The 24,252-nt window shown below is 40.1% G+C and overlaps 2 protein-coding genes across 6 annotated transcripts in view; both read left to right on the plus strand.

The window, feature by feature from the left end:
- The first annotated feature begins 1,002 nt into the window (after positions 1 to 1,002).
- LOC122654284 (probable RNA-dependent RNA polymerase 1) overlaps positions 1,003 to 24,252 on the plus strand; it is a 32,016-nt gene continuing 8,766 nt past the window's right edge. The window contains exons 1-3 of one of the 4 annotated variants that reach the window (XM_043848302.1): positions 1,003 to 1,110; positions 2,649 to 2,653; positions 10,948 to 11,484. In XM_043848302.1, the coding sequence (XP_043704237.1) occupies positions 10,951 to 11,484 (534 nt within the window). In that variant the 5' untranslated portion in view covers positions 1,003 to 1,110; positions 2,649 to 2,653; positions 10,948 to 10,950. Of the gene's footprint in view, positions 1,127 to 2,648; positions 2,654 to 10,529; positions 10,580 to 10,925; positions 11,485 to 24,252 lie in introns of those variants that run through there. The other 3 variants (XM_043848299.1, XM_043848300.1, XM_043848301.1) reach the window with 3 other exon arrangements.
- On the plus strand, positions 1,061 to 7,734 carry LOC122654286 (probable RNA-dependent RNA polymerase 1). 2 transcript variants are annotated; one of them, XM_043848304.1, is made up of 6 exons: positions 1,061 to 1,126; positions 1,553 to 2,112; positions 3,379 to 5,249; positions 5,578 to 5,728; positions 6,699 to 7,540; positions 7,574 to 7,734. In XM_043848304.1, the coding sequence occupies exons 2-5, from the start codon at positions 1,579 to 1,581 to the stop codon at positions 7,521 to 7,523; spliced, it is 3,381 nt and encodes a 1,126-aa protein (XP_043704239.1). In that variant the 5' UTR covers positions 1,061 to 1,126; positions 1,553 to 1,578; the 3' UTR covers positions 7,524 to 7,540; positions 7,574 to 7,734. The 2 variants fall into 2 exon arrangements, with proteins under 2 accessions (XP_043704239.1, XP_043704238.1); XM_043848303.1 differs by having other exon boundaries at positions 6,699 to 7,734.

A 24,252-nucleotide genomic window follows, 5' to 3' on the forward strand; every position in this document is an offset into this window, starting at 1 on the left:
TCTCATCATCTATTTTGAATGTATCTTAAACATTTTCATATGTATCATTAGTGTATTTTGTTCTTTTATCTTTTTTTTTTTGGGGTAAATTTAGTGTATCTTGTTCCAAATATATAATTAATGTATCTTGTGTTTCTTCATATTGTATGATATATCTCTTAAAATCATTTTTCTGATACGATACTCAATAGTCCTATACTGATACTTCAAATCTTCACCATCGGCACAGACAAATTTTTTTTTCTAAGAGATGAGAAAAGAGATAAAATCAAAAGTAAGGCGAATAAAAAAGACTAACACCAGAAGGAGAGAGTTTCTTACAATGGTAGTATAAGAAGAAATTTATTCACTACAACCAATGAAGGGTTGGAAAATAATATCATCCATATGATGCCCACATGATCTCAAGAGAGGGGCCGTGGTCGTCTGATATATTTGACTCTTGAATTAATTGTCAATTTTCAAAGAAAAATGATGATCTACGTACAGTAATACAGTAATCAAGATCATCATTCATTTTGATCTTAAACAGATCGAGGGCAGATTTAATTTTGTTTGATGGAATGCGATACATGCAACCAATGCAACTTAGATGAACTCACCAAGTCATTCCTCGACTAAAAGAGACGACTTTGATTGACTTTAAAGCGGAGAATAAAATAAAGTAATTAAAGAAAGAAATTTTTTTTTTGTTTTGTTTTTGGGGTAAGAAACTAAGAATGACTAAAGAAAGAAGTCTGTACGGAAAAGAAGAAATTGATAAATGAGATATGGTGATGGGAGGTGGCTTTCCATGTGAATATGAATTTATGGTTTGGGTTTCTCTCTGTTCGGCTACTCTAATTATAAAATGGGAAACAGAGGAGGAACATAGAAGGACCAGAAGCGAATGGAACGTTTTTCATATCTTCTGCTGTGATTATCCCATCTTAGGAAGATGACTCGTTTTTTTTTCCTCAGGACTGTTAAGCTTACCTTTGAGAGAAGCGATTATGGATTCTGTGATCTCATCCTTTATTAGTACTACTTCCTAGCTCTACCACTACTATTTCTTACCTTGAAAGCACTTCTCAGCTTTGTGTGATTTGAAGAAACTTCAGAAGCTTTGGATTATTGGACCTTTGAGGTGAGTTGGGTATGAAGGTTCTTATGCTTCTTTGCTTTCTGACTTCTGTTCCTGTTTCATTTTGTGATCCTTTTTTTTAGTAATTCTTTCCTTTTCTTGTACCCTTTGTTTCTGTCCTCTTGAATTTTGTTTGAGATGATCATGTATGAGGAAAAGTACATTCTTTTTGCAATGTTAGGTTGCCATTTATTCTTTCTTTATAGGTATCTTTAATGGCTATGACTGTGAGACTAGTCGTGGCAGAGTCTCTAGGACATGGGCTTGGGAATTTTTTAGAAGTGGGAAATTGCGTTTGGAAGTTTCTATCTCTATATAATTTCTTCATGTTTCTGTTGCTTAATGTTTTGTCGATGGCCGTTCTTCATGCTTATTGAATCTCATATATGTATTCACAATCACTTATCTCAGAATTAGACAATTTGGAAGTTGCAGTTTTGAATTACTTGGAGAATATGGGGAAGACGATTCAGATTTCTGGGTTCCCTACTGATGTCACTGCAGAAGCAGTTAAGGAATTTTTAGAGCGTTATACTGGAAATGGAACTGTTTATGCACTGAAAATCAGGATCCAGAATCCAAGATCAAATAGGCGGAATTTTGCTTTTGCTACTGTGCAATTTACAACTGCTGGAAGTGCTGAAATTATAACCTCCTTGGTAAATCGGCCCTTGCAACTGTATTATGGAACTACTTATTTGAAGGTTTGGGATGTGGAACGTGATATAGTACCCAGGCCAAGGCCCTCAATTCTCACTTTGGAGCATACAAAACTGCATTTTGGCTGTCAGGTTTCAGGTGATCAATTCTATGTTCTCTGGTCAGGGCAGGATGTTATGGTGAACTTTGGTTTTGAGCTGCGGAAGATATACTTCTTCTTGTCTTATGGCGGAGTAGAATATAAGCTTGAACTCTCTTATGAGAACATCTGGCAAATCCAGCTTCGTCGTCCTAGTAGACAAAATACAAACAAGTTTCTCCTAATTCAGGTATGCTCCCTCAGAAGTAGTTTTGTTATTGCTACTTATATCTCTTTGATCTTGATTTTTTATATTGCTTGGATGGATTGAAGATGTCATTGTTCCTGTAATGGTTGCAATTCTGTTATTGTGATATGTCCCAGCTCCTAAAGCCACTAGATCACAAGGCAAGGGAACTATCATCTTTTGATTCAGTATTAACCAAACATCCTAGAAGTTTTATGGAGTTATTTAGTGATTTTCCACATGAAGAGAGATTAAAGGGGTATGGTACCAAGTAAATTTGGATGTAATCTTACATTGGCAATTGGAGTTCTGTGTGCATGATTTCAGACACCATAAATTTGTCAACATTAATACAAAATTTATAGATGTACCTACACTGATAGTTAATTTTATGTGGATATTCTAGTCATGTCTGCGATCAGTAGGAAATCTCATCTACAATGGTTTGGTTCATGTAGTTGGTGACCCACAATTCATTACCTCAAAAACTGGTAAGTTGAACTACCCATGCAGAGCAGGCTACGCAAAGGTTTCCTTTGCATCTGTGATGCAATGGTACAGCTCTCCATTATGGAATTTATCATCCTGAGATGCTATCTATTAAGCTGGTATTTATTTATCAGGCTTTGCATCTTTTTCTTCTCACCAATGTCTTACTCTATCTTTTGATTTGGATGAATCAAATAAGCTAGGGACACCGACAAGATTTACCATATTTGTTAATCTCTCATTCTTCATATACTACTCAGTTATTTGTCTTGTTCTTTGCTATACGGAGTCTTATGAAGAGAGCTGCTTTCTTCATGTCAGCTAGAAATCTACTGCTCCAAGCAGGGTTCAGTCCAGACATTAAAAATTTAGAACAATTTTGCACAATGATAATTTTTAAAAAAATATATACAAATAAAATGCAAATGAATCCAGATGAATGCTAACTTATATTTTTTAAGTATTAGTAGGGATTTGAAAGTAAAATGTAATTGACAAATTACATTTTTTTCTTTTGGTTACTAATCTGTAGTTCTTTTTTTATTTTTTATGATTAAACTTTTTTGTGGACACAAGCTTATTGTAAGTTTCCAAGTGATTTAAATCCTATATCTACAACCTCATTGGCTCAAGCTTTCAACTCTAAGTTCTTCTGCTTGCAATTTACCATTTTTACTGCAAAGTTATGTACTTCTACAATAATGTCACTGCTTTTAATATTCGTAGTCTTTCACAAAGCTTTTGAGTGAAGACAGCTGACATAACTTCTTCAACTTTTAGGTGCTTGGAGTTCCTCTGATCTATGAGAAAGCTGTACTCTCTTCAGCGTTTCCATATGAAGATCCTGTTTTAAACTATGTTAAGGATTCTTCAAATGATCAGTGGGATAGAGCAACAGATTTCACTCCCTCATGTTGTATTGGGCAATCTTCCGCCTTGTGCTTGGAACTTGATTACAGCTGTGCGCTTCTGGATTTCAAGGAACATTTTGTCTACTATAAAGAAGATGAAGGTCAGTTCATTTTGAAGAGTGGATCAGCTTTCTCTCGTAATTTGGATTTAGTCCCCATCGTTGGCCCTCCTGATGTTCCTGAGTTGCAGAGATTTCCATACGAAATTCTCTTTAAGGTGTGTTACTTGGTTCAGAATGGGTGCCTTGCAGGGCCAACACTTGATGTCAATTTTTTCAAGTTGGTTCATCCTGCATTTTTTCCAGTTAAGTACATAGAGCTTGCCCTGGAGAAGCTGTATCATTTAAAAGAGTGCTGCTATGAACCTGTGAAGTGGCTGCATGAGCAATATGGTAAATACCGTAGATCCAATCGTCTGCCTAATTCTCCTTCTATTTCCTTAGATACTGGCTTGGTATATGTACGCAGAGTTCAAATAACCCCTAGTAAAGTGTATTTTTGTGGTCCGGAGGTTAATGTATCGAATCGTGTGCTACGCAACTACACTAACTATGTTGATAATTTTATTCGGGTATCTTTTGTTGATGAGGATTTTGATCAAATGCATGCAACCGATTTATCTCCACGTACGACTGAAGAAAGGCGTACTGGAATTTATAAAAGAATTCTTTCTACATTAAGAAATGGCCTGGTTATTGGAGAAAAGAGATTCGATTTTCTTGCCTTTTCATCGAGTCAGTTACGTGATAATTCCACATGGATGTTTGCGGAAACAGACGATGGGCTTACAGCAGCAAGGATAAGAGATTGGATGGGTGATTTTCGTGGGATAAGAAACGTGGCAAAGTATGCTGCTAGATTGGGCCAATCTTTCAGCTCTTCCACAGAAACTCTTACCGTTTTTAAGCATGAAGTTGAGAGTATCCGTGACATAGAGCTGGAAAGAGGACAGATAAAATATGTTTTCTCAGATGGGATTGGAAAAATTTCTGCTGATTTTGCTGATAGAGTTGCAGAAAAATGTGGCTTAAAAGGTTCTCCTTCTGCCTTTCAAATAAGATATGGTGGCTACAAGGGTGTTGTGGCTGTAGACCCTACATCAACAATGAAATTATCCTTGAGGAAGAGCATGTGTAAGTATGAATCAGAAAATATAAAACTAGATGTTCTTGCATGGAGCAAGTATCAACCTTGCTTCCTCAATCGTCAGATAATTACTCTTTTGTCAACACTTGGTGTGAGAGATCATATTTTTCAAGAGAAGCAAAAACAGGCTGTAAACGAACTGGATGCTATTCTAACTGATTCATTGAGGGCACAGGAAGCACTTGAGCTGATGTCTCCAGGTGAAAGCAGTAATGTTCTCAAGGAAATGTTGATGTGTGGTTATGAGCCTCATGCTGAACCATTCCTTTCGGTGATGTTACAAACATTCCGGGCAGCAAAGCTGCACGAGCTGCGGACAAAGACAAGGATATTTCTTCCAAATGGAAGATCACTGATGGGATGTCTGGATGAAACTCGAACCTTGGAATATGGGCAAGTATTTGTTCAAGTTTCTAGTATTGGGCGCATGTTTGGCGGAAATAAGTTGGGCCAGAAAAAAATTATTAAGGAAACGGTAGTTGTTGCTAAAAACCCATGCTTGCATCCTGGCGATGTGCGTGTTTTGCAAGCCATTGATGTCCCGGCATTGAATCATATGGTCGATTGCGTAGTTTTTCCACAAAAAGGAGAAAGGTGAGACATTTCACATGGATTTTTCTTGTAGTTTACTTTTACTAGACTGAGCCTGATATTTTGTGACCTCAATTCATGATCTAAGTTTGACTTGCATCAAACAGATGATTATGCAGACATAGGTTCTCTGTCTCTCTCTTGGTTTATTAAAGAACTGAAACATGTGGATTGTTTGAATACTTGTATTAGGAGCACCCCCCCCTCCTCTGTTCATCTCTCCTCAAAATGTTTGTTCTTATTTCATTCCTTTGGTTTAAATGCTCTGTATAGATCTAAACTTTTCCTCGTGTGAAACTGCTTTCTAATGTTATCTGAACTGTGATTGTAGGCCACACCCAAACGAATGTTCAGGAAGTGATTTAGATGGAGATATATACTTTGTAAGTTGGGACCCTTCAGTTATTCCACCTCGTCAAATCCAACCCATGGAGTATGTTCCAGCAAAAACTATTTCCCTGGACCACGACGTTATGATTGAGGTACTAGTCTTGCACATTATGATACATGATGTAATTTTAAACTTTGTATTACTTCTCCATATAAATTCTGGTTTCTGCCTGCTCTTTTATTTAGTGCTTGCCATTAAGTTGTTCCTGTATTGATCATTTTTAGACATTGGATAATGAAGAATGTTCCACTTCTAATGGTCTTATATTGATTTATTATGTAAATGCTACTGCATGTCCGAATGCTAGAGTTTATGCGTGTGCATATTAGCAAATGACTACGAATTTGATTTTTAAATAGAAACCTGTACACATGGTTCCCATGAGGATTGGATAATGCCTTGGAGATTTGGATCTCCATCAAATCAGTTTCATCAAATGCATTATTTATTTTATCAAAGTTTTTTTCATCAATTCTTCATAATTACTTTCTGTTTCTTCCTCACTTTTGATAAATTTTCTTGAGTATTCTCTCTTGTGATTGTTCAACTGAGGCCATGTGAACTTCCATACTAGAATCTGATACATACTGCAGTTCTAGTCAGGGTTTAAAAACCGGGAATCGGGCTGAATTGATCAGTTAAAAACCCTTAAACTCTAGTTTCCATATAGGATCAGCCCAATCTTTGATCGACCGGAATCGGGATCTACCAGAATCTGCCGATCTGATTTTTCAAACCCCAGTTCTAGTGCTATGTTCTCTAAGAATTATCCTTGTCTCCTTGATAGAACTAGTTACTATTTGTAGCAAAACAAACAAAAAAAGAAATTGGTGAAATTTCTTACTACAAAAGATCTTTGCTTGATATGCACACAACATTCCCATGGTTTGATGTTAAAAATTGCATCTAGGCTATGTTCTTTTGACAAGACCTATCTCAAGGTTTATTTCTAATCATCAGTTGCATTCAGTTTGTACTTCTAAAATCAATGATCTTAGATTCTTACCTAATTCTTCATCATGGTGGTGAACTGAAAATCCCTTTGTTTTTCCTTGTTACAGCAAGTTGAGGAGTACTTCACGAACTACATAGTCAATGAAAGCCTTGGAATCATTGCAAATGCTCACACAGTATGGGCTGACAAGGAACCTGACATGGCAGAAAGCGATAACTGTATAGAGCTTGCAAGGCTTTTCTCAATTGCTGTCGATTTCCCAAAGACTGGTGTACCAGCTGAAATTCCAGATCATCTACATGTCAGGGTATATCCAGATTTCATGGGAAAGCCTGACAAGCCAACCTACGAATCTCAGAAAGTGATTGGAAAACTGTACAGAGAGATAATCGACAAAGCATCACACACATCCTTTTCAAAATTTACTCAGGTGGTGGCAATGAGATCTTATGACACTGACATGGAGTTTGATGGCTTTGAGGATTACATTGATGATGCTTATTATTACAAAGGTGAGTACGATTTTAAGTTGGGAAACCTGATGGATTATTACGGGATCAAAACCGAGACAGAGATCCTCAGTGGGAGTATCATGAAGATGGCAAAATCATTCACAAAGAAACGGGATGCAGAGGCAATCGGATTGGCAGTTAGGTCTTTAAAGAAGGAGGCAAGGAAATGGTTTAATGATGGACTAGGGCCAGGCTCACCATCCGACAAGGCATATGCCAAGGCATCAGCTTGGTATCATGTAACATATCATCCTGATTACTGGGGATGTTACAATGAGGGAATGAAACGGGACCATTACCTGAGTTTTCCATGGTGTGTCTATGATAAGCTGATAAAGATCAAGAAGGACAAAAGCAGTATCAGATTGTCACTGTTGGATATCAGAAGGTCACTTGCAGATGGTTTGAGGCTTAGTTGAAAGCATGGTACGCTTAAATTAAATTTATGATGTTGATTGTATTGCTGTATGTTTGGATTGGTAGAAACTATTTAAGTTTGTAAATAGGTAAGACTTGACTGAACTGTGCTGAATGTGATGTAAATAGGAAGGCTTGGCCCAAACTGCTGAATATTGTGTTTCTAGTTGCTCGTACTACTACTATAAATATATGAATCGCGTGTTTGCACCATTTGGATGGTATCCTTTTCCATACATTTATATGCATAGGCCATGAGTTGTCATTTTATTTGGAAAAAAAATATTTCCAGCACCTGTGGTTTCTTCTTTCCAGTACCAATGGTTTCTTACATGTTCTGTAGATTGGCCAGATGTTAAATTTAGTTACCCGTCATAACCATATGGGCCACCATGTATAGGAATCTCTTTCCTTTATTTAAACACTCCCAATTTTTTAAAAAGGGTTGATGAGATTGGACTGGATTAACACAGTTGGATTTTAACAACCCCTGGGAATCCCTCTAGATGCATTATTACAGAATGACACACTGGCTTAAATGATACCAAATCGTGTTTGTTTTCATTACCCATGGAATCTAAGATAGGATTATGACTTATTCATATACTGGCTTTGTCTGGATGGATCATGGAAATGAGAAATATTGAATCATACATGGACTTTAGATGCAATCTAGAAGCCAATATTACATGTAGAAATGAAAAATATATGAACTATTTGGTAGGAAGTGGCTTACTTGAAAAGTATACATTTTTTGGAAGTTGAAATTATACTTACAAGGTAATGTCCAATATAGAATGTCTCCTATCTGTACATATAAGAAGTGGCCAATTTAGAATGTCTCCTATCTGTGCATTAACTTCCCACAACAGAGCTATAATTTGTGGATTATCCATAGACCATCAACCATAAAAGCTTAATCTTCTAAAATGCCCACTACATGGATGGATCCTTATCCCCTCAGGTTCTCTGTCTGGTACAGTTCATACGGTTCTTTTCATAGGGGGGCTGAAATGACCACCTTACCCCCTACCCGAACACATTGCCCGGGTGGAGTCCATCCCCCCTCTTATTTGAGGCTCTAGGGAGCTGTAACGTGCAGAGATAATTTTACCTACATGGACAGCCTTGAATGCTACATCCATAGGGAAGGGAAAAGTATGTGTGTATTTTGGTCAATTTCACAATTTCTATCTCATCAGCCTAAATACTTTCATACCCTGGGAAAAATAACCAGGTAGGTGGACTTTCAAAAAGACAAGATGATATAACATTTAGGGCAAGTGATTGCTATTTTGCTTTGTAGTGCCTACACCAACGTGGGGGCCAATGAGAACGAATGCAGAGGCATGAACATATATGCCATTTTTATTTCATGGGGGGGGGGGGGGAGGGGACGGTGGCGGTAGTGCGATATTTTTGTGCACTTCTATGTTTAGGCATAGAAGCCACGCAAGCCACATGACCAGGTAGTGTTCTTTTTCCCTTACACTATGCCTATTTTTCCATGAAGGGTCAATGAATAAAGTATGGATAGATAAAAGTGCGGTGACAAGATCACATGACATCCATGTAAGTGTCGTTATTTCTTAGAACCTAAACTTTTTGAACATGTTGTCCATGTCAACATCAAGTCGTGAACCAATTTTTAGATTTTATGCACATTTTGTACATGCCAACATAAACGGCTTTCAATGGTTTAAAAAAAAAATAAAATCAAATTACACAATTGGAAAATAATAGGAAAAGAAACATACACGATGGCCTATATGGTTGAAACGGATTACCAAAATTTACATATGGTCTATCTAAAGTTATTCCCCATCTATCCAATGGCCACATACTAAATTTATTAATTGTTAACGATAAAAGTGTTTGTGACCTCAGTTGGCGAAAACAATTTCCGATTTAACACAAAAAACTTTCCCTTTTTTTGTATTTTTGGTACACCTTCAAATGCATTAAAAAAGTACATCTGCATGTATTGAGGAAATATTTTAAAACAAAAACATTTTAGGGTGTACAGCGTCAAATATATCTTTTTGAAAAACTCGAGGTGATAATTTTCCGTCTATCTTGTCTTCAACTTTTATCCAATTATATTATTCTACATTCTACACTTTGGGGTTGGGGGCAAAATGGAAAACCAAAAAAAAAAAAAAAGCAAAGGGACTCCTTCACGGTCAGGTCTTACAAGGGGCTCCACCAACGACCTCACGACCGTACGGATAGTCCCAATATCCAATCCGCATCTTTTGCTTGCTCGCGAAGTCTCCATCTCTGCATATGACGTGTCTCCTATTTTCCCATTCTACTCTCCCCATTATTGGCTGCAAAAAAAGCTTTATGCATTTGTGCTCACGTGCAGGAAAAATATGTGTGAACTTGCATCTATCTTAAGAGAAAAACCTTTAGCTGTATCCTTCAATTATGGGCCCACTAGATTACTAGATTGTGTAAAGATCAGATTTAATTTTGTTTGATGGAATGCGACACATGCAAACAAAGGCAAAAGTTAGGTGATCGAGTCATTCCTCCTCGACGAAAGGAGACGACTTTGATTGACTTAAAATAATAAAATATATAAAAGGATGAAAGAGAGAAAGAAATAAAGTAAATAAAAAAAGAAAAATTGAATTGAATAAATGAGTTATGTGACTGCTCTATAGTTACGTGTCTAATAGTTGAGCCTCCTGTAGAGATGTAATGGGCCCACCCATCAAAAGATTCTGATCCAGCGGTTTTCGGTGAGAACATAGATACTTTTGGGGCTGCGTCATATGCGCTGCTCAGTTACTAAAAAGGTCTTCTGAGGTCTAATAATAATTAGTTAATTAGAAAATAGGAAACAAAGGAAGAATATAATAAAAGACCAGAAGCGAATGGGCGGGCGGGTTCTTCACTGTCAAGCTTAACTTTGAGAGCAGCGATCATGGATTCTGTGATGATCTCCTTCGTTTATTAGTATTAATTCCTAGTTCTCACCACTAACTAATCACACCTCGGCTTTTGTGTGATTTGAAGAAACTTGAAAGCTTTGGATAATTGGACCTTTGAGGTTAGTTGAATCACTTTTAGCTTAGGTTTCTGAATTTCTGTTCCTGTTTCATCTTGTGATCTTTGTTAGTATTTAATTCCATTTCTTGCAATGTTATGTTGTGTTTCTTTTCTTTATTGGTCTCTTCAATGGCTATCACTATAAGAGTAGTAAAGCGACATTGACTTGGCCATTTATTTGGAGAAGATGGAAATGACATTTGGGAGTTTCTATCTCTGTTTTCTTTATGTTTCTGTTCCTAAATGCTTTGTAGTTGGAATGATGCTTTGGTCGTTCTTCATTGCTCATCGAATCTCATATATGTACTGTACTGGCAACCATTTACCTGGTATTTAACAGCACGAAGTTGCAGTTTGGTTTACTTGGAGGAAATGGGGAAGACGATTCAGCTCTCTGGGTTCCCTTCTCAGGTTACTGCAGATGCAGTTAAGGAATTTCTGGAGGTTCACACTGGCAATGGAACTGTTTATGCACTGAAAATCAGACTCCAGAAACAAAGACCACGCAGGCGGGCGTGTGCTTTTGCTATTGTGCAATTTACAACTAGTACAAGTGCTGAATTGATAACCTCCTTGGTCAATCGGCCCCAGCGCCTGTCTTATGGTGGTTATTTTTTAAAGGTTTGGGTTGTGGGATGTGATATAGTACCCAAGCCAAGGCCCTCGATTTTCACTTTGGAGCATACGAAACTGCATTTTGGCTGTCAGGTTTCAGGCGACCAATTCTCTGTTCTCTGGTCAGCACAGGATGTTGCGGTAAATTTTGGTTTTGAGCTGCGGAAGATATACTTCTTCTTGTCTTATGGCGGAGTACAATATAAGCTTGAACTCTCTTATGAGGTCATCTGGGAAATCCAGCTTCGTCGGCCACATGGTCAAAATAGATGCAAGTTTCTCCTAATTCAGGTATGCTCCCTTGGAAGTAGTTTCTTTATTAATGTTTATTTATCTTTGATCGTGATTTTGTCCTTTGCATGGAGTGAAGTTGTCATTGTTCCTGTAATGGTTGAAATCCTGTTATATTTCTACATATAAATGTATAATTAGTCCTCTTGCCTAATGATTAGTGGCTTGGGAGCTGGGACATCACAATTCAAGGTCTTGTAAAATATAACACCGAAGTAGAACTGGTCTGGGTTTCCTTATTCGTCATGTTTGTGATCAATAAGAAATCTTAATAGTCCATCTACAATGATTTGGCTGGGGCTAACTGATTGGTCTAGTTGGCAATGCATGTTTTATTGCAACTGGTAAGGCTGAATTACCCAGGGCAGTTTGGTAATGCATATTTTATTGCAACTGGATTTGTTGGAAAGTGATGCAGGTCCAAACACTAGGAAGAAGAATAAGAAGCCTTGAAGAGGCCGCTGTTTTGTTGCTGCTTTATTTTCGTTGGAGCTTTTCTTTCCCATACTTAGTTTATTTTAAGTGTTTTAAGTGACTTAGTTTATTTTAAGTGTTTTAAGTGACTAAGGGTAAAATAGTCTTTTACCTGTTTTAATTGTTTTAAGTTGTTTTTTTTAAAACTTCTCCATCCTTCCACGATTTCTTTTGGAGGATTGGATCAGATTTGTATTAGGATTCAATGTCTAGTGTTTTAGGAATCAGACTTAGGCCCTATTCCTAAGCTGATTCGATGTAAGGCCTTTGGCCATCTTATTATAAATAAAGATTTCGTGGGAGGTTCCCTCACAGTTCAAATAATTAATTTTCTACTTCTAAGCTTGCTGCTGCCATAGTCGATTGCTCTCTGAGTGTACATCCTTGTGGATCTCAAGGTGGTAAAGGGTAGGTGGACTCCTGCGACTCCTTGCATCGTGAAGATCGGGAGGTTTCTTCAAGTTCTCAAGCTGCTGCCTTTGATCTCTTCAAATCCAGTAAGTTTGAATCTGAATTTTGTTTAAACCTTCTTTTTCTCATCCTCCAATCCAAGCCTTCAAAATCTGTCCAGCCTTTCCCTTCCCTAGACCTAATCCAAACCCCACTCCATCCATTAAACCCTAACCTCCATTAAACCTGCAATTTACCCATTCGATCCATAGCTTGAATTTTAAGCAACCACCTTCCAGCCCTCTGATCATCACCAAACTACCATCGAACCACCCTCCCATCCCCTTCTATACTCGATCCAAGTTTCAGCCCCAAATTCCCACTCTAACCCCTTCATCTCCTTGCTCCATTAAAACCCAAACCCAAAACCCTAAAATTCAATTCTGCCCAATATTGCAGAATTTCAAAACTCATCCAAACCCTAACTTTTTTATACCATAATAACCCCCTAGACCTGCCCATTAATACCCTATAAACCCCTTTCCCAATATCCAACCCTAACCCTAGTTTTGCCCTAAATTACTAAACCCTAACCCAATCGGCCAGCCTTTGTGTGTGACCCCATTACCCTAGTTCCTAGTGGGATTACTCCTACCTAGGAGTACATTAAATTGGTATCAGAGCAATGACTGGGCTAAAAGAGTTTGATGGGAACCGAGGTCCCCAGGTGTTCTATGATTGGCTTGCTGCCCTGGATGATTACTTTAACTGGTATGACTTGCCTGAAGATCAAAAGATGAGACTGGCACGTACCAAGTTGATTGGCCCTGCCCGAGAGTGGTGGTGAAAGACAGAGAGAGACATGGAACGCGAAGGTGTTGCACCTACTAATTGGGAGGACATGAGGTATGATTTGAAGGAGAAATATTTGCCCAAACATTACAGAGCTCAGATGCAAGATCAACTCAACTCCCTACGGCAAGGGATTATGACTATATTCGAGTATATGCAGAAGTTCGATTCTCTTTCTTCTCGTATTGACACTAGAGAAAGTGCTATTCAGGTGCTGTCTCGATTTCGACTGGGATTGAGGTCAGACATTATTAGGGCTATTGGAGTTGCTGATGTTCTGGACATCAAGGACTGCTTTGAGAAAGTCCTGAAGGCTGAAGACTTCTTGAATCTCAATAGAAGGTTTGGCTCCACTGTTGTCGACACCAGGAAATCTTTTCCAGCATCCAAACAAACTAATGGTTACAATAGAGGTAACAACATTACTGCTGGTTCTACATGGACAGCCTACTCTACTGGCAGCTCTTCTCGTCCTACACGTGTAGACAACAAGGGCAAAGCTCCAATGACCAGCAATGATCCACACTCATGCTATTACTGTAATGAAAAGGGCCATTATGCCAAGGATTGCCCACAAAAGCATAGGCAGATTTATGTAGTTGAAAAGGAAGAAGAAAACCCTGATGATATTGACGAACAGGGTATTTATGCATTACCCCCTAATGATGATGATGATGGGGCTGCTTACTTTGATGACTTGGGTGATTATTTTGAAGATACCCGAGGTATTCATGTAGTAGCACGTATATTGAGTGCTGAAACCAAAGGTAAAGATTGGCGGCGTAGTTGCATCTTCTATACTCGCATGCAAGCAGGAGAATGTACCGCCCAGATAATTGTTGATAGCGGTAGCTGTGTTAATGTTGTTTCCGAAGGCTTTGTGAAGAAAGCAAATCTGAACTTTGAAAAACATCCAATGCCATACAAAGTCTCCTTACTGAATGGGAATAAACTAGAAGTGAACAAGAGATGCTATGTTCCCCTACAGGTCCAACACTATTCAGAGGAGGTTTGGTGTGACATCATCCCAATGAGAATGACTAATGTTCTATTGGGAAGACCATGGCTATATGACAATGATGTTGCTCTCCTTGGAAGAAAAAACCAGTGTGTGTTTCAGCATAAAGGAAAGCAGGTTGCTTTTCACCCTCTTAATTTGCCTGAAGAGATGCGTAGACGCCGTACCATGCGCACCAATCAGAAGGGGACAGGATCAGGGAGCCACGTGTTAGCTATTCCACAGAAGGAGTTTGAGCAAACCAGCCATGATTTAGGCCTGGTTCTTGCCGTGGTGACTTAAAAGGTTGCTGCCCAGTCAAAAGTGAAGCTTACACAACCCATTAAGAACTTGTTACAAGAATTTTCAGATGTGGTGCCAGAGGAACTGCCCAATGAACTGCCCCCATTGAGAGACATTCAGCATGCCATCGATTTGGTACCTAGTGCTATGTTACCAAATCTGCCCGCCTACAGGATGAGTTCTACAGAGCTTGAAGAGCTTAATAAGCAAGTTGGAGAGCTACTCCAAAAGGGTTTATTAAGGAGAGTTTAAGTCCTTGTGCTGCTCCAGCCTTGTTGACTCCAAAGAAAGATGGTTCGTGGCGCATGTGTGTGGACAGCAGAGCTATCAACAAGATTACCATCAAGTATAGGTTCCCAATTCCTAGGCTTGATGATATGTTAGACATGCTGTCCGGTTCTATGATCTTTTCTAAGATCAATCTTCGAAGTGGGTACCATCAGATTTGCATCCGGCCTGGAGACGAATGGAAGACAGCCTTCAAAACTAAAGATGGACTGTTCGAGTGGAAGGTAATGCCCTTTGGCCTAACGAACGCACCTACCACATTCATGAGAGTCATGACACAGGTACTTCGTCCTTTCATTGGAAAATTTCTGGTTGTTTACTTTGATGACATCTTGGTGTACAGCAAACATCCAGATGACCATATAGGTCACTTGAAATGTTGAAGCTGATTCGGAAAAGGTCAGAAGCATTGTTGAATGGCCTACTCCGAAGACATTCACTGAAGTACGAAGCTTCCACATTTTTGCATCTTTCTACAGGCGATTTGTTCGCAATTTTAGTACCATCATAGCACCCATAACCGAATGCACCAAGCAGAGTAAGGGCAAATTTGAATGAACAACAGTAGCTCACAAAGCTTTCCAGGTGTTTAAGAAGAGAATGACTGAAGCTCCATTGCTACGCCTGCCCAATTTTGACCATATATTAGAAGTTGCTACTGATGCTTCCCATATTGGTTTAGGAGGAGTTCTTATGCAAAATGGGCATTCCATTGCCTTCTACAGTGTAAAACTTAATAATGCCAAGATTAGGTATTCTACCTATGACATTGAGCTTTATGCTGTTGTTCAGGTACTGTGACATTGGAGGTACTATCTTATTGGCAAAGAATTTGTCCTGTACACTGATCATGAGGCACTCAAGCACCTCCATTCACAAAAATCCATTAGCACTAGGCATGGTAAATGGGTTGCTTATCTACAAGAGTTTAATTTTGCCTTCAAATACAAGTAAGGAATGGAGAACATAGTGGCTGATGCACTAAGCAGAAAAGTCCTGACCTTGAATACATTTTCAGCCCGTGCACAGCATCGAGCAGATCCGAGAACAGTATGCTAGTGACAAGGACTTTCAGGTCCTATATGCTGATTTGAAGCAGGGTAGACAACACCCTAAGTATTCTATACATGATGGTTACCTATTCTTAGGAACGCGACTCTGCATTCCCGACTCATCCCTACGGCATCACATTATACGGGAGTTACATGGAGGAGGCCTAGGAGGACACTTTCGGGAAAGATAAAACCATCTTGACCTCATATAATTTAGTAAAACATGAATTAGTACTCAAAAACATAATAAAATGTACATTCATATTTCTTAATTTGTTACTAAATCCTCTCTTATTTAGAGCATGAAATGGTTTTTGGGTGCTCATTAGCGTGGAAATGGTCTCTGGTGAAAATTGGGCTAAATACAACTAACTAGCATCTTTGGGCCCAGCGAGATCTCGCCGAGATCTCGAGATCTCTGCGAGATATTGGTTTTTGTACTAAAAACCATGATTTTCACCTCGAGATACCAGAGAGAGATCTCGAGATCTCCGAGATCATGGTGGTTGTTTGACGCTCGAGATCTCGCGAGATCTCGAGTTTCGAACCTGATCGGACTATTAGATGGCTGGGTGGACAGGTCTCACTCACATCGTCCTCCACGGTTGACATTAGTATGGATTTTGTTTATGCCCCTACCAGAGGTACTCACAATTCAAGATGGCTCACTTTATCCTTCAAAAACACTTGATGCTTCCCACATTGCCAAGTTGTTTTTCAAGGAGATAGTTCGCATCCTCCATGGGTTGCCAATTACTATTGTCTCTGATCGTGACGTGAAGTTTATGAGCTACTTCTGGAAGACTTTATGGTTGAAGACAAACACCAAGCTTCTGTTCTCTACAGCATTTCATCCCCAGATTGATGGGCAAATGGAGGTAGTAAACAGGAGCCTTGGTAACTTGTTGAGATGTTTGGTAAGAGATTATGAGAAGACATGGCCCTCCATCCTTGACATTGCTGAGTTTGCATACAACAGTTCTGTGAACAGGACCATTGGACGTACCCCTTTCGAGATTCTTCTTGGGATACAGCCCAAACGTCCCATTGATCTTGTTCTCTTACCCCCTCAAGCTAGGGTAAGCATGGAAGCAGATGAGTTCCTCCACCATATCACCAAGGTACACGCTGATGTTCGAAGGAAGATAGCACTCAGTACTGATCACTACAAGACCACTGCCGATAAGCATCGCCGGTTCGTTGAGTTCAAGCCTGGAGACATGGTCATGGTCAGGGTAAACCCTCAGATACACCAGCCAGGTGTCAATAGTAAACTCCATCCGAAGAAGATGGGTCCATACAGGGTGCTGAAACGTATTGGACCCAATGCTTATGTTCTCGAGTTGCCTGTTGATATGGGCATAAGCAATGTAATTAATGTGGCTGATCTATATTTGTACACGGGACATCACTCAGATGATGGTGATTCGGAGCATATGCTGAGGCTGCCCCAACTCCAGCTACCCACTGAAGATGTGATCGAGGAGGTCCTAGACGACATGCATAAGACCACTCGACATGGCACTGGTTACCATTCCTTCCTTGTCAAATGGAAAGGTCGCCCACGCCAGGACAGTACTTGGATCCATGCAGATGACTTCAAGAAGCTTGATCCGGAGTTGTATGATCGATATATGGCCTTCATCCATTCATCGGAGATGAATGTTTCTAAGCCGGGGAGAGCTGATGCAGGTCCAAGCACTAGGAAGAAGAATAAGAAGCCTTGAAGAGGCCGCTGTTTTGTTGCTGCTTTATTTTTGTTGGAGCTTTTCTTTCTCATACTTAGTTCATTTTAAGTGTTTTAAGTAACTAAGGGTAAAATAGTCTTTTACTTGTTTTAATTGTTTTAAGTTGTTTTTTTTTTTTAAACTTCTCCATCCTTCCACGATTTCTTTTGGAGGATTGGATCAGATTTGTATTAGGATTCAATGTCTAGTGTTTTAGGAATCAGACTTGGGCCCTATTCCTAAGCTGATTCGATGTAAGGCCTTTGGCCATCTTATTATAAATAAAGATTTTGTGGGAGGCTCCCCCACAGTTCAAATAATTAATTTTCTACTTCTAAGCTTGCTGCTGCCATAGCCGATTGCTCTCTGAGTGTACATCCTTGTGGATCTCAGTAAAGGGTAGGTGGACTCCTGCGACTCCTTGCATCATGAAGATCGGGAGGTTTCTTCAAGTTCTCAAGCTGCTGCCTTTGATCCCTTCAAATCCAGTAAGTTTGAATCTGAATTTTTTTTAAACCTTCTTCTCATCCTCCAACCCAACCCTTCAAAATCTGTCCAGCCTTTCCCTTCACTAGACCTAATCCAAACCCCCCTCCATCCATTAAACCCTAACCTCCATTAAACCTGCAATTTACCCATTCGATCCATAGCTTGAATTTCAAGCAACCCCCTTCCAGCCCTCTGATCATCACCAAACTACCATCGAACCACCCTCCCATCCCCTCCTATACTCGATCCAAGTTACAGCCCCAAATTTCCATTCTAACCCCTTCATCTCCCTGCTCCATTAAAACCCAAACCCAAAACCCTAAAATTCAATTCTGCCCAAAATTGCAGAATTTCAAAACTCATCCAAACCCTAACCTTTTTTATACCATAATAACCCCCTAGACCTGCCCATTAATACCCTATAAACCCCTTTCCCAATATCCAGCCCTAACCCTAGTTTTGCCCTAAATTACTAAACCCTAACCCAATCGGCCAGCCTTTGTGTGTGACCCCATTACCCTGGTTCCTAGTGGGATTACTCCTACCTAGGACTACATTAGAAAGCTTTCCATCAAGTCCAAGATTGCTTAAATCTGATTTATATTGAAGGAGTTATGTACCGATCAAACTTAATTTGGTGTGCACGAATTCTTAAATGATATTAGGCATAAATAAGTGTCTGTCCTGGTTTCTGGCATAAATAAGTGCCTGTATACCAAGGTTTGCATAGATAGGTGTCTGTATACCAAGATTTCCCACCGAGATCTCGAGATCTGACACTCATATAAAGGAGTTTGGGTCGAGATTCTCGAGATTGAGATCTCGATCGAGTTGTTGCACTTTTTCAATTCGTATGCCATCTCGTCTTGACCCCTTGGAAAACCGAGATCTTGATCTATGCTATTTGCCAAGGCAAAGTGCAAGGTATACAACTGAAACAAATCTGGCGGATAAGCTTGTGTGGCAATATATAAGTGAAGGAATGATAGTTGTTGATTTTGTTAGGGCAGAAACAAATCTGGCAGATGTATTTACAAAACCTCAGGCTACTAAGTTTATTTATGAAACAGCTTAAGGAATTAGCTTAAGACTTGTGACATAAGTCATGTGACAGACACCCAACTTATGTGATAGGAGATCCTTTGAATTAGGTTCAAAGAGTAAAAACGAAGTTACCGGTTGACTTGTTTTGGCTCATTTTGGTTAGAGGGGGAAAATAGTACTCACCACAATGAAAGGAGGATTAATAAACTTTTAATCAACCAAATGCTTAGAAAATCTGGAGGTGTGTTAATTGTTATGCACACTATGGGCAGACCTAAGTGGCTGTAGGAGGTGAGAACGCCTACCAATGAGAGTTTTAAGCGTGAATTTTCTAAACATCTATGACTCTAAGATGTGGACAATGCCAAAAATGTCCACGTAATTGAAAAGGTTACTAATGAGTCTTCACCTGTACTTGGTAGCATGGCTTATCAGACTTAATTGTAGATTCAAGTCCAAAAGACATCTGCAACGACACAACCGACTGTTTATAATGTGCTCAATTGGATTCTATTGGTTGTTTTGAATATTTTGAATCATGTGGGGGTTGTTGGAATTTTATGTGATTTTAAAATTGATGATACAAAATATTATTTTCATTTTGTAAAAGGTTGTTAGAGGTTTATGTCTTTTCCAAATATGCAGCTAAGTGACCAATAGGTGTGACATTGGAAGGCATGTTTAAATGGTCAACAAACATGTCTTGTGGAAAAGACATGGTATTTGGGCAATTTCTATTGGAGATAGCCCGTAGTGGTGTCTCTTCTTCTCCTATATATAGAGAGTAGGTTTAGCCCATTTTGCTAACAGTTTTTGTAGGCAATCCCAACTTCTGTTTTCTCTTGGCTTTCTCTATTCATTGTTTTGATATGTCCAATTGAGCAAACTCTGAAGTACCCTGACATGGCTCAGTAAGCGAGTACAACGACTACTAGAAGGGCCTGCAGCGTTGTTTCATCTTGGAGACTGGTTTGTAAGAACTTGGTTTGCGCCTTAACAGTCTTAAGGAGAGTGACTGGTGGCACAACTCAGCCCCACCGATTCTTTAAGGTTCTTCTTGTGTTTTCAGGTTTGTGATGCCATGTATGGTGCATATTGTTAACATAATTGACTGGGTTAGTCTACGGTACAGTTAATTGTTCATTCTCCTATTTATATTCTGGAATATTTCCAACATGCTATCCATCTGATATGACCACTAAGCTGGTATTTATGATCAGGCTTTCCATCCTTTTCTTCTTGCAATGATCTTATTCTTTTGATTTGGATGGATCAAATAAGCCAGGGACACCAATAAGATTTACCAGATTCCATAGTCTCTCATTCCTATTTTAAGTTAACATCATCCTCCCTACACCTCTTCCAAGGGCTCTTGGGTCTGTGCATCAACCTCCTTAAATCCCACATGGCCACATCTTCCTTGTTGGGGTTCCCAAACCCTCCAAAACCCATCTCACCCTTCTCACCGGCTTTTCCCCTGGTACCCTCCTTGTTAAATACCTTGGCCTCCCCCTTATCATAGTTAGATTGTCTGCTCATCATTGTACCCCTATGGACCTTTTGCGCAAAAGGCTCCAATTGTGGAAAGCAAAGCTCCTCTCTTATGAAGGTCGCCTTGAGCTCACAAGATCAGTTTTGTACTCCTACATTTATTTGTGTGGTGTGGTTGGCCTTCTCAAGGCCATCATCAAAGTTGTTGAGTCCATTATGTGCTCCTTCCTTTGGAAAGGAACCTATTCTACCAGATTTCTCCAGCACATTAGAGGGTCCTCTATTTGCCTCCCCAAATTTGAAGAGGGGGGGGGGCTGGGGCTGAGAAGAATTAAGGACTCTAACCTTGTTGGCTCCTTAAAGCTCATATGGAAATTAGTCACAAAAAAAGACAGGCATCTAGATTGCTTGGGTTTACACAGGGCCCCTTTGCAGAAATAGTCTCTGGTCTGTTGCTGCCCCCTCTGATGCTTCCTCGGTTTGGCACAGGATCTTGCAGGTCAGACACCTTGCTATTGATGCCATTTCCTCTAAATTGATGATGGTCTCTCTACCTCCCTCTGGCACGACAAGTGTTACCCCTTTGGTGTCCTCTCTGCAGTAGTGAGCTCCAGACTCATTTACTCTTCTGGGTTTGGTAAAGACTCCTTGGTAGCCTCCATCATTTCCCAAGGTTCTTGGTCTCCCCCCCCCCCTCTTTCTCCCTAACTGACATATGGAGATCATTTCCTCCCATCCCCCTTGGGCACCGTGGTAGAGGTGATGTGGTTGTTTGACTCCCCTCTGTTTCAGGTTTATTCAGCTCCCAATCAGCTTAGGCTTTGACTAGACTTAGTGGCCCCCCTTCCCCTTGGCACAAGATCATCTGGTTCAAAGGCCACATCCCCCGTCAAAGCTTCACCGCTTGGAGAGCCCTCTCCAACTGCCTCCCCACATAGACTTTTCTCATCCGCCATCAGATACAGGTCTCCCCCTCCTGCTGCCTATGTTGGAATGGTTATGAGGTTGCAGACCACTTGTTCTTCTCTTGCCCATTCTCTGCCACCATATGGAAGAGAGCTCTTAGTAGCTGCTGGCCTGGTAGAAGAATAACCCTCCCCTTCAGAGAGAGGGGATTTGGATTGACATGACTTTTGGTGGGAACTCCATATGTGACGCAGTCGGTAAGCTTGTTTTTTGTACCTCCATCTCCCACATTTGGATGGAGCGTAATCTTTGAAGATGGACTTCCAACTCTCACTCCTTGGATAAGATTTGGAATGCCATCTCCTTCGATGTTAGCTCCAAGATTGCTTCTCTTTCCCACTTACCTGTAAGGGGCTCCCCAAGGAACAGGCTCATTGTTGTCTCCTGGGGTCTGCCCCCTCCATTTTGCAGCCGGCCCCTCCCCCCTAGCTGGTTAGGCTTGCTGCTCCCCCCCCCCTCTCTCCTTTTTCTCCTTGGCCCTTGGGCTTGAATATTCCTCCCTTTTTCTTCACAATACAATTTTTATTCATCCAAAAAAGAGAGTTAATATCGTCACTATACAAAGTCTTACCAAAAGAACTGGTTTCTTCATGTCTGCTAGAAATTCACTGCTCCAAGCAGGGTTCAGTCTAGACATTAGAAATTTAGAACAATTGTGCACAATGATAATTGTTTTTTTTTTTTAAATAATATACAAATAGTATGCAAATGAATCCAGATGAATGCTAAGTAGTGGTAAGTAATCCTAGCATCTGTATTGCGACTAAGACACATAACATGTAATTGATGTTATAAAATCAGAGAATAATTAATCAGACCAGAGATTAGAAGAAGAAGAAGAAGAGAAGGAGTCCACGCAAACCCCAATGGAGGAAGGGACCTGCGGTAGAACAGAATGTTCTATCGCAGGTCAGCCAAGGATATATTAATAACCGAATAAGAAAAATACTGTAAGGACAGAACTGCCCCTACATAAACTGATACAATGAAAGACTAAAATAAATAAAGGAAAAGACATATCTACCCCTATAAACACGAATTTCAACACTCCCCCTCAAGCTGGAGCATATATATCACCCATGCTCAGCTTGTTACAACAAGAACGAAAACCAGGAGCAAACAAGGACTTGGTGAACACATCAGCAATCTGATCAGATGAAGTGATGAACGGTGTCTCAACCAATTTCTTCAAAACAGCGCTGCGAATAAAGTGACAATCCACCTCTATATGCTTGGTCCTCTCATGAAAGACCGGATTACTAGCAATATAGATGGATGCCTGGTTGTCACAAAACATCTTCATAGGGGTTGGAACTGGAAACCCCAATCCACATCAACTCTGCAGTGGTATGGGCCATAGCTCTATACTCTGCTTCAGCACTGGATCTGGCAACAGTGGTCTGTTTCTTGCTTCGCCACGTAACCAGATTTCCTCCGACAAACGTACAATAACCTGTAGTAGATCGACGGTCACTAGTCGAACCTGCCCAATCTGCATCTGAGTAGGCGACAAGCTCCATATGTTTATTTGGGCGATAAATCAGCCCCTTCCCGAGGGCTCCCTTCAAGTATCGAAGAACCCGAATGGCTGCATCCCAATGAGACTTACAAGGGGATTGCATGAACTGGCTGAGAACCCCAACAACATAAGAAATGTCTGGTCTAATAATAGTCAAATATAACAGCTTTCCAACTAAGCTTGTGTGGGAGTGAACGTCCTTAAGACCCTCACCATCATCAGAACCAAACTTGTGATTAGGATCCATAGGAATATCAACTGGTTTTGCAGCAAGCATACCAGTTTCAGTCAAGAGATCTAACACATACCTTCTTTGGGATAGGCTGATTCCTTTTTTACTTCTGATAATCTCAATCTCAAGGAAGTAGCGAAGCTGGCCCAAATCTTTAGTCTGAAAATGCTGCTGCAAATAATTCTTCACCTCCTTGATCCCACTCTCATCATTTCCTGACACAATGATGTCATCAACATAAACAACAAGAACAACCAATTTCTCTCCTTGGTGGCGAACAAATACAAAATAGTCTGAGAAGTACTGAGAAAAACCAAGACCAGTAACAATGGAACTAAACTTCTCGAACCATGCTCGGGGAGACTGTTTCAGCCCATAAATGGCCTTGTGCAGTCTACACACACGTCCACTATTCTCCCCCTGAGCAACATACCCGGGAGGTTGCTCCATATAGACCTCTTCGAGTAAGTCACCATAAAGAAAAGCATTTTTAATGTCCAACTGGTATAAAGGCCAATCAAAATTTACAGCTAAAGAAATAACGAGGCGAACAGAATTCAACCTAGCCACAGGTGAGAAAATCTCAAAATAATCAACACCATAGGTCTGGGTGTATCCCTTAGCAACAAGGCGGGATTTTAGTCGCTCAATAGACCCATCAGAATGATACTTAATAGTGTACACCTACCAACACTTTACCAGGTCTTTACCAGGAGGTAAATCCACCAACTCCCATGTATGGCGAGTCAATAAGGCATCCATTTCCACATCCATGGCTTGCTTCCAAGCAGGGATAGCGAGAGCCTCAGTGTGGGTGCGAGGAAGGGTATAAGTGGACAAAGAAGTAGTAAGATTAAGATGGCAGGGTGGGAGATGAGATACAAAAATAAAATGCTCAATGGGATAGGCAACTAAAGATTTCTGAGTACATGAGCGTTTACCTT

The sequence above is a fragment of the Telopea speciosissima genome, chromosome 3 (assembly GCF_018873765.1).
Source record: "Telopea speciosissima isolate NSW1024214 ecotype Mountain lineage chromosome 3, Tspe_v1, whole genome shotgun sequence".
In the NCBI taxonomy this organism is placed as follows: Eukaryota; Viridiplantae; Streptophyta; class Magnoliopsida; order Proteales; family Proteaceae; genus Telopea; species Telopea speciosissima.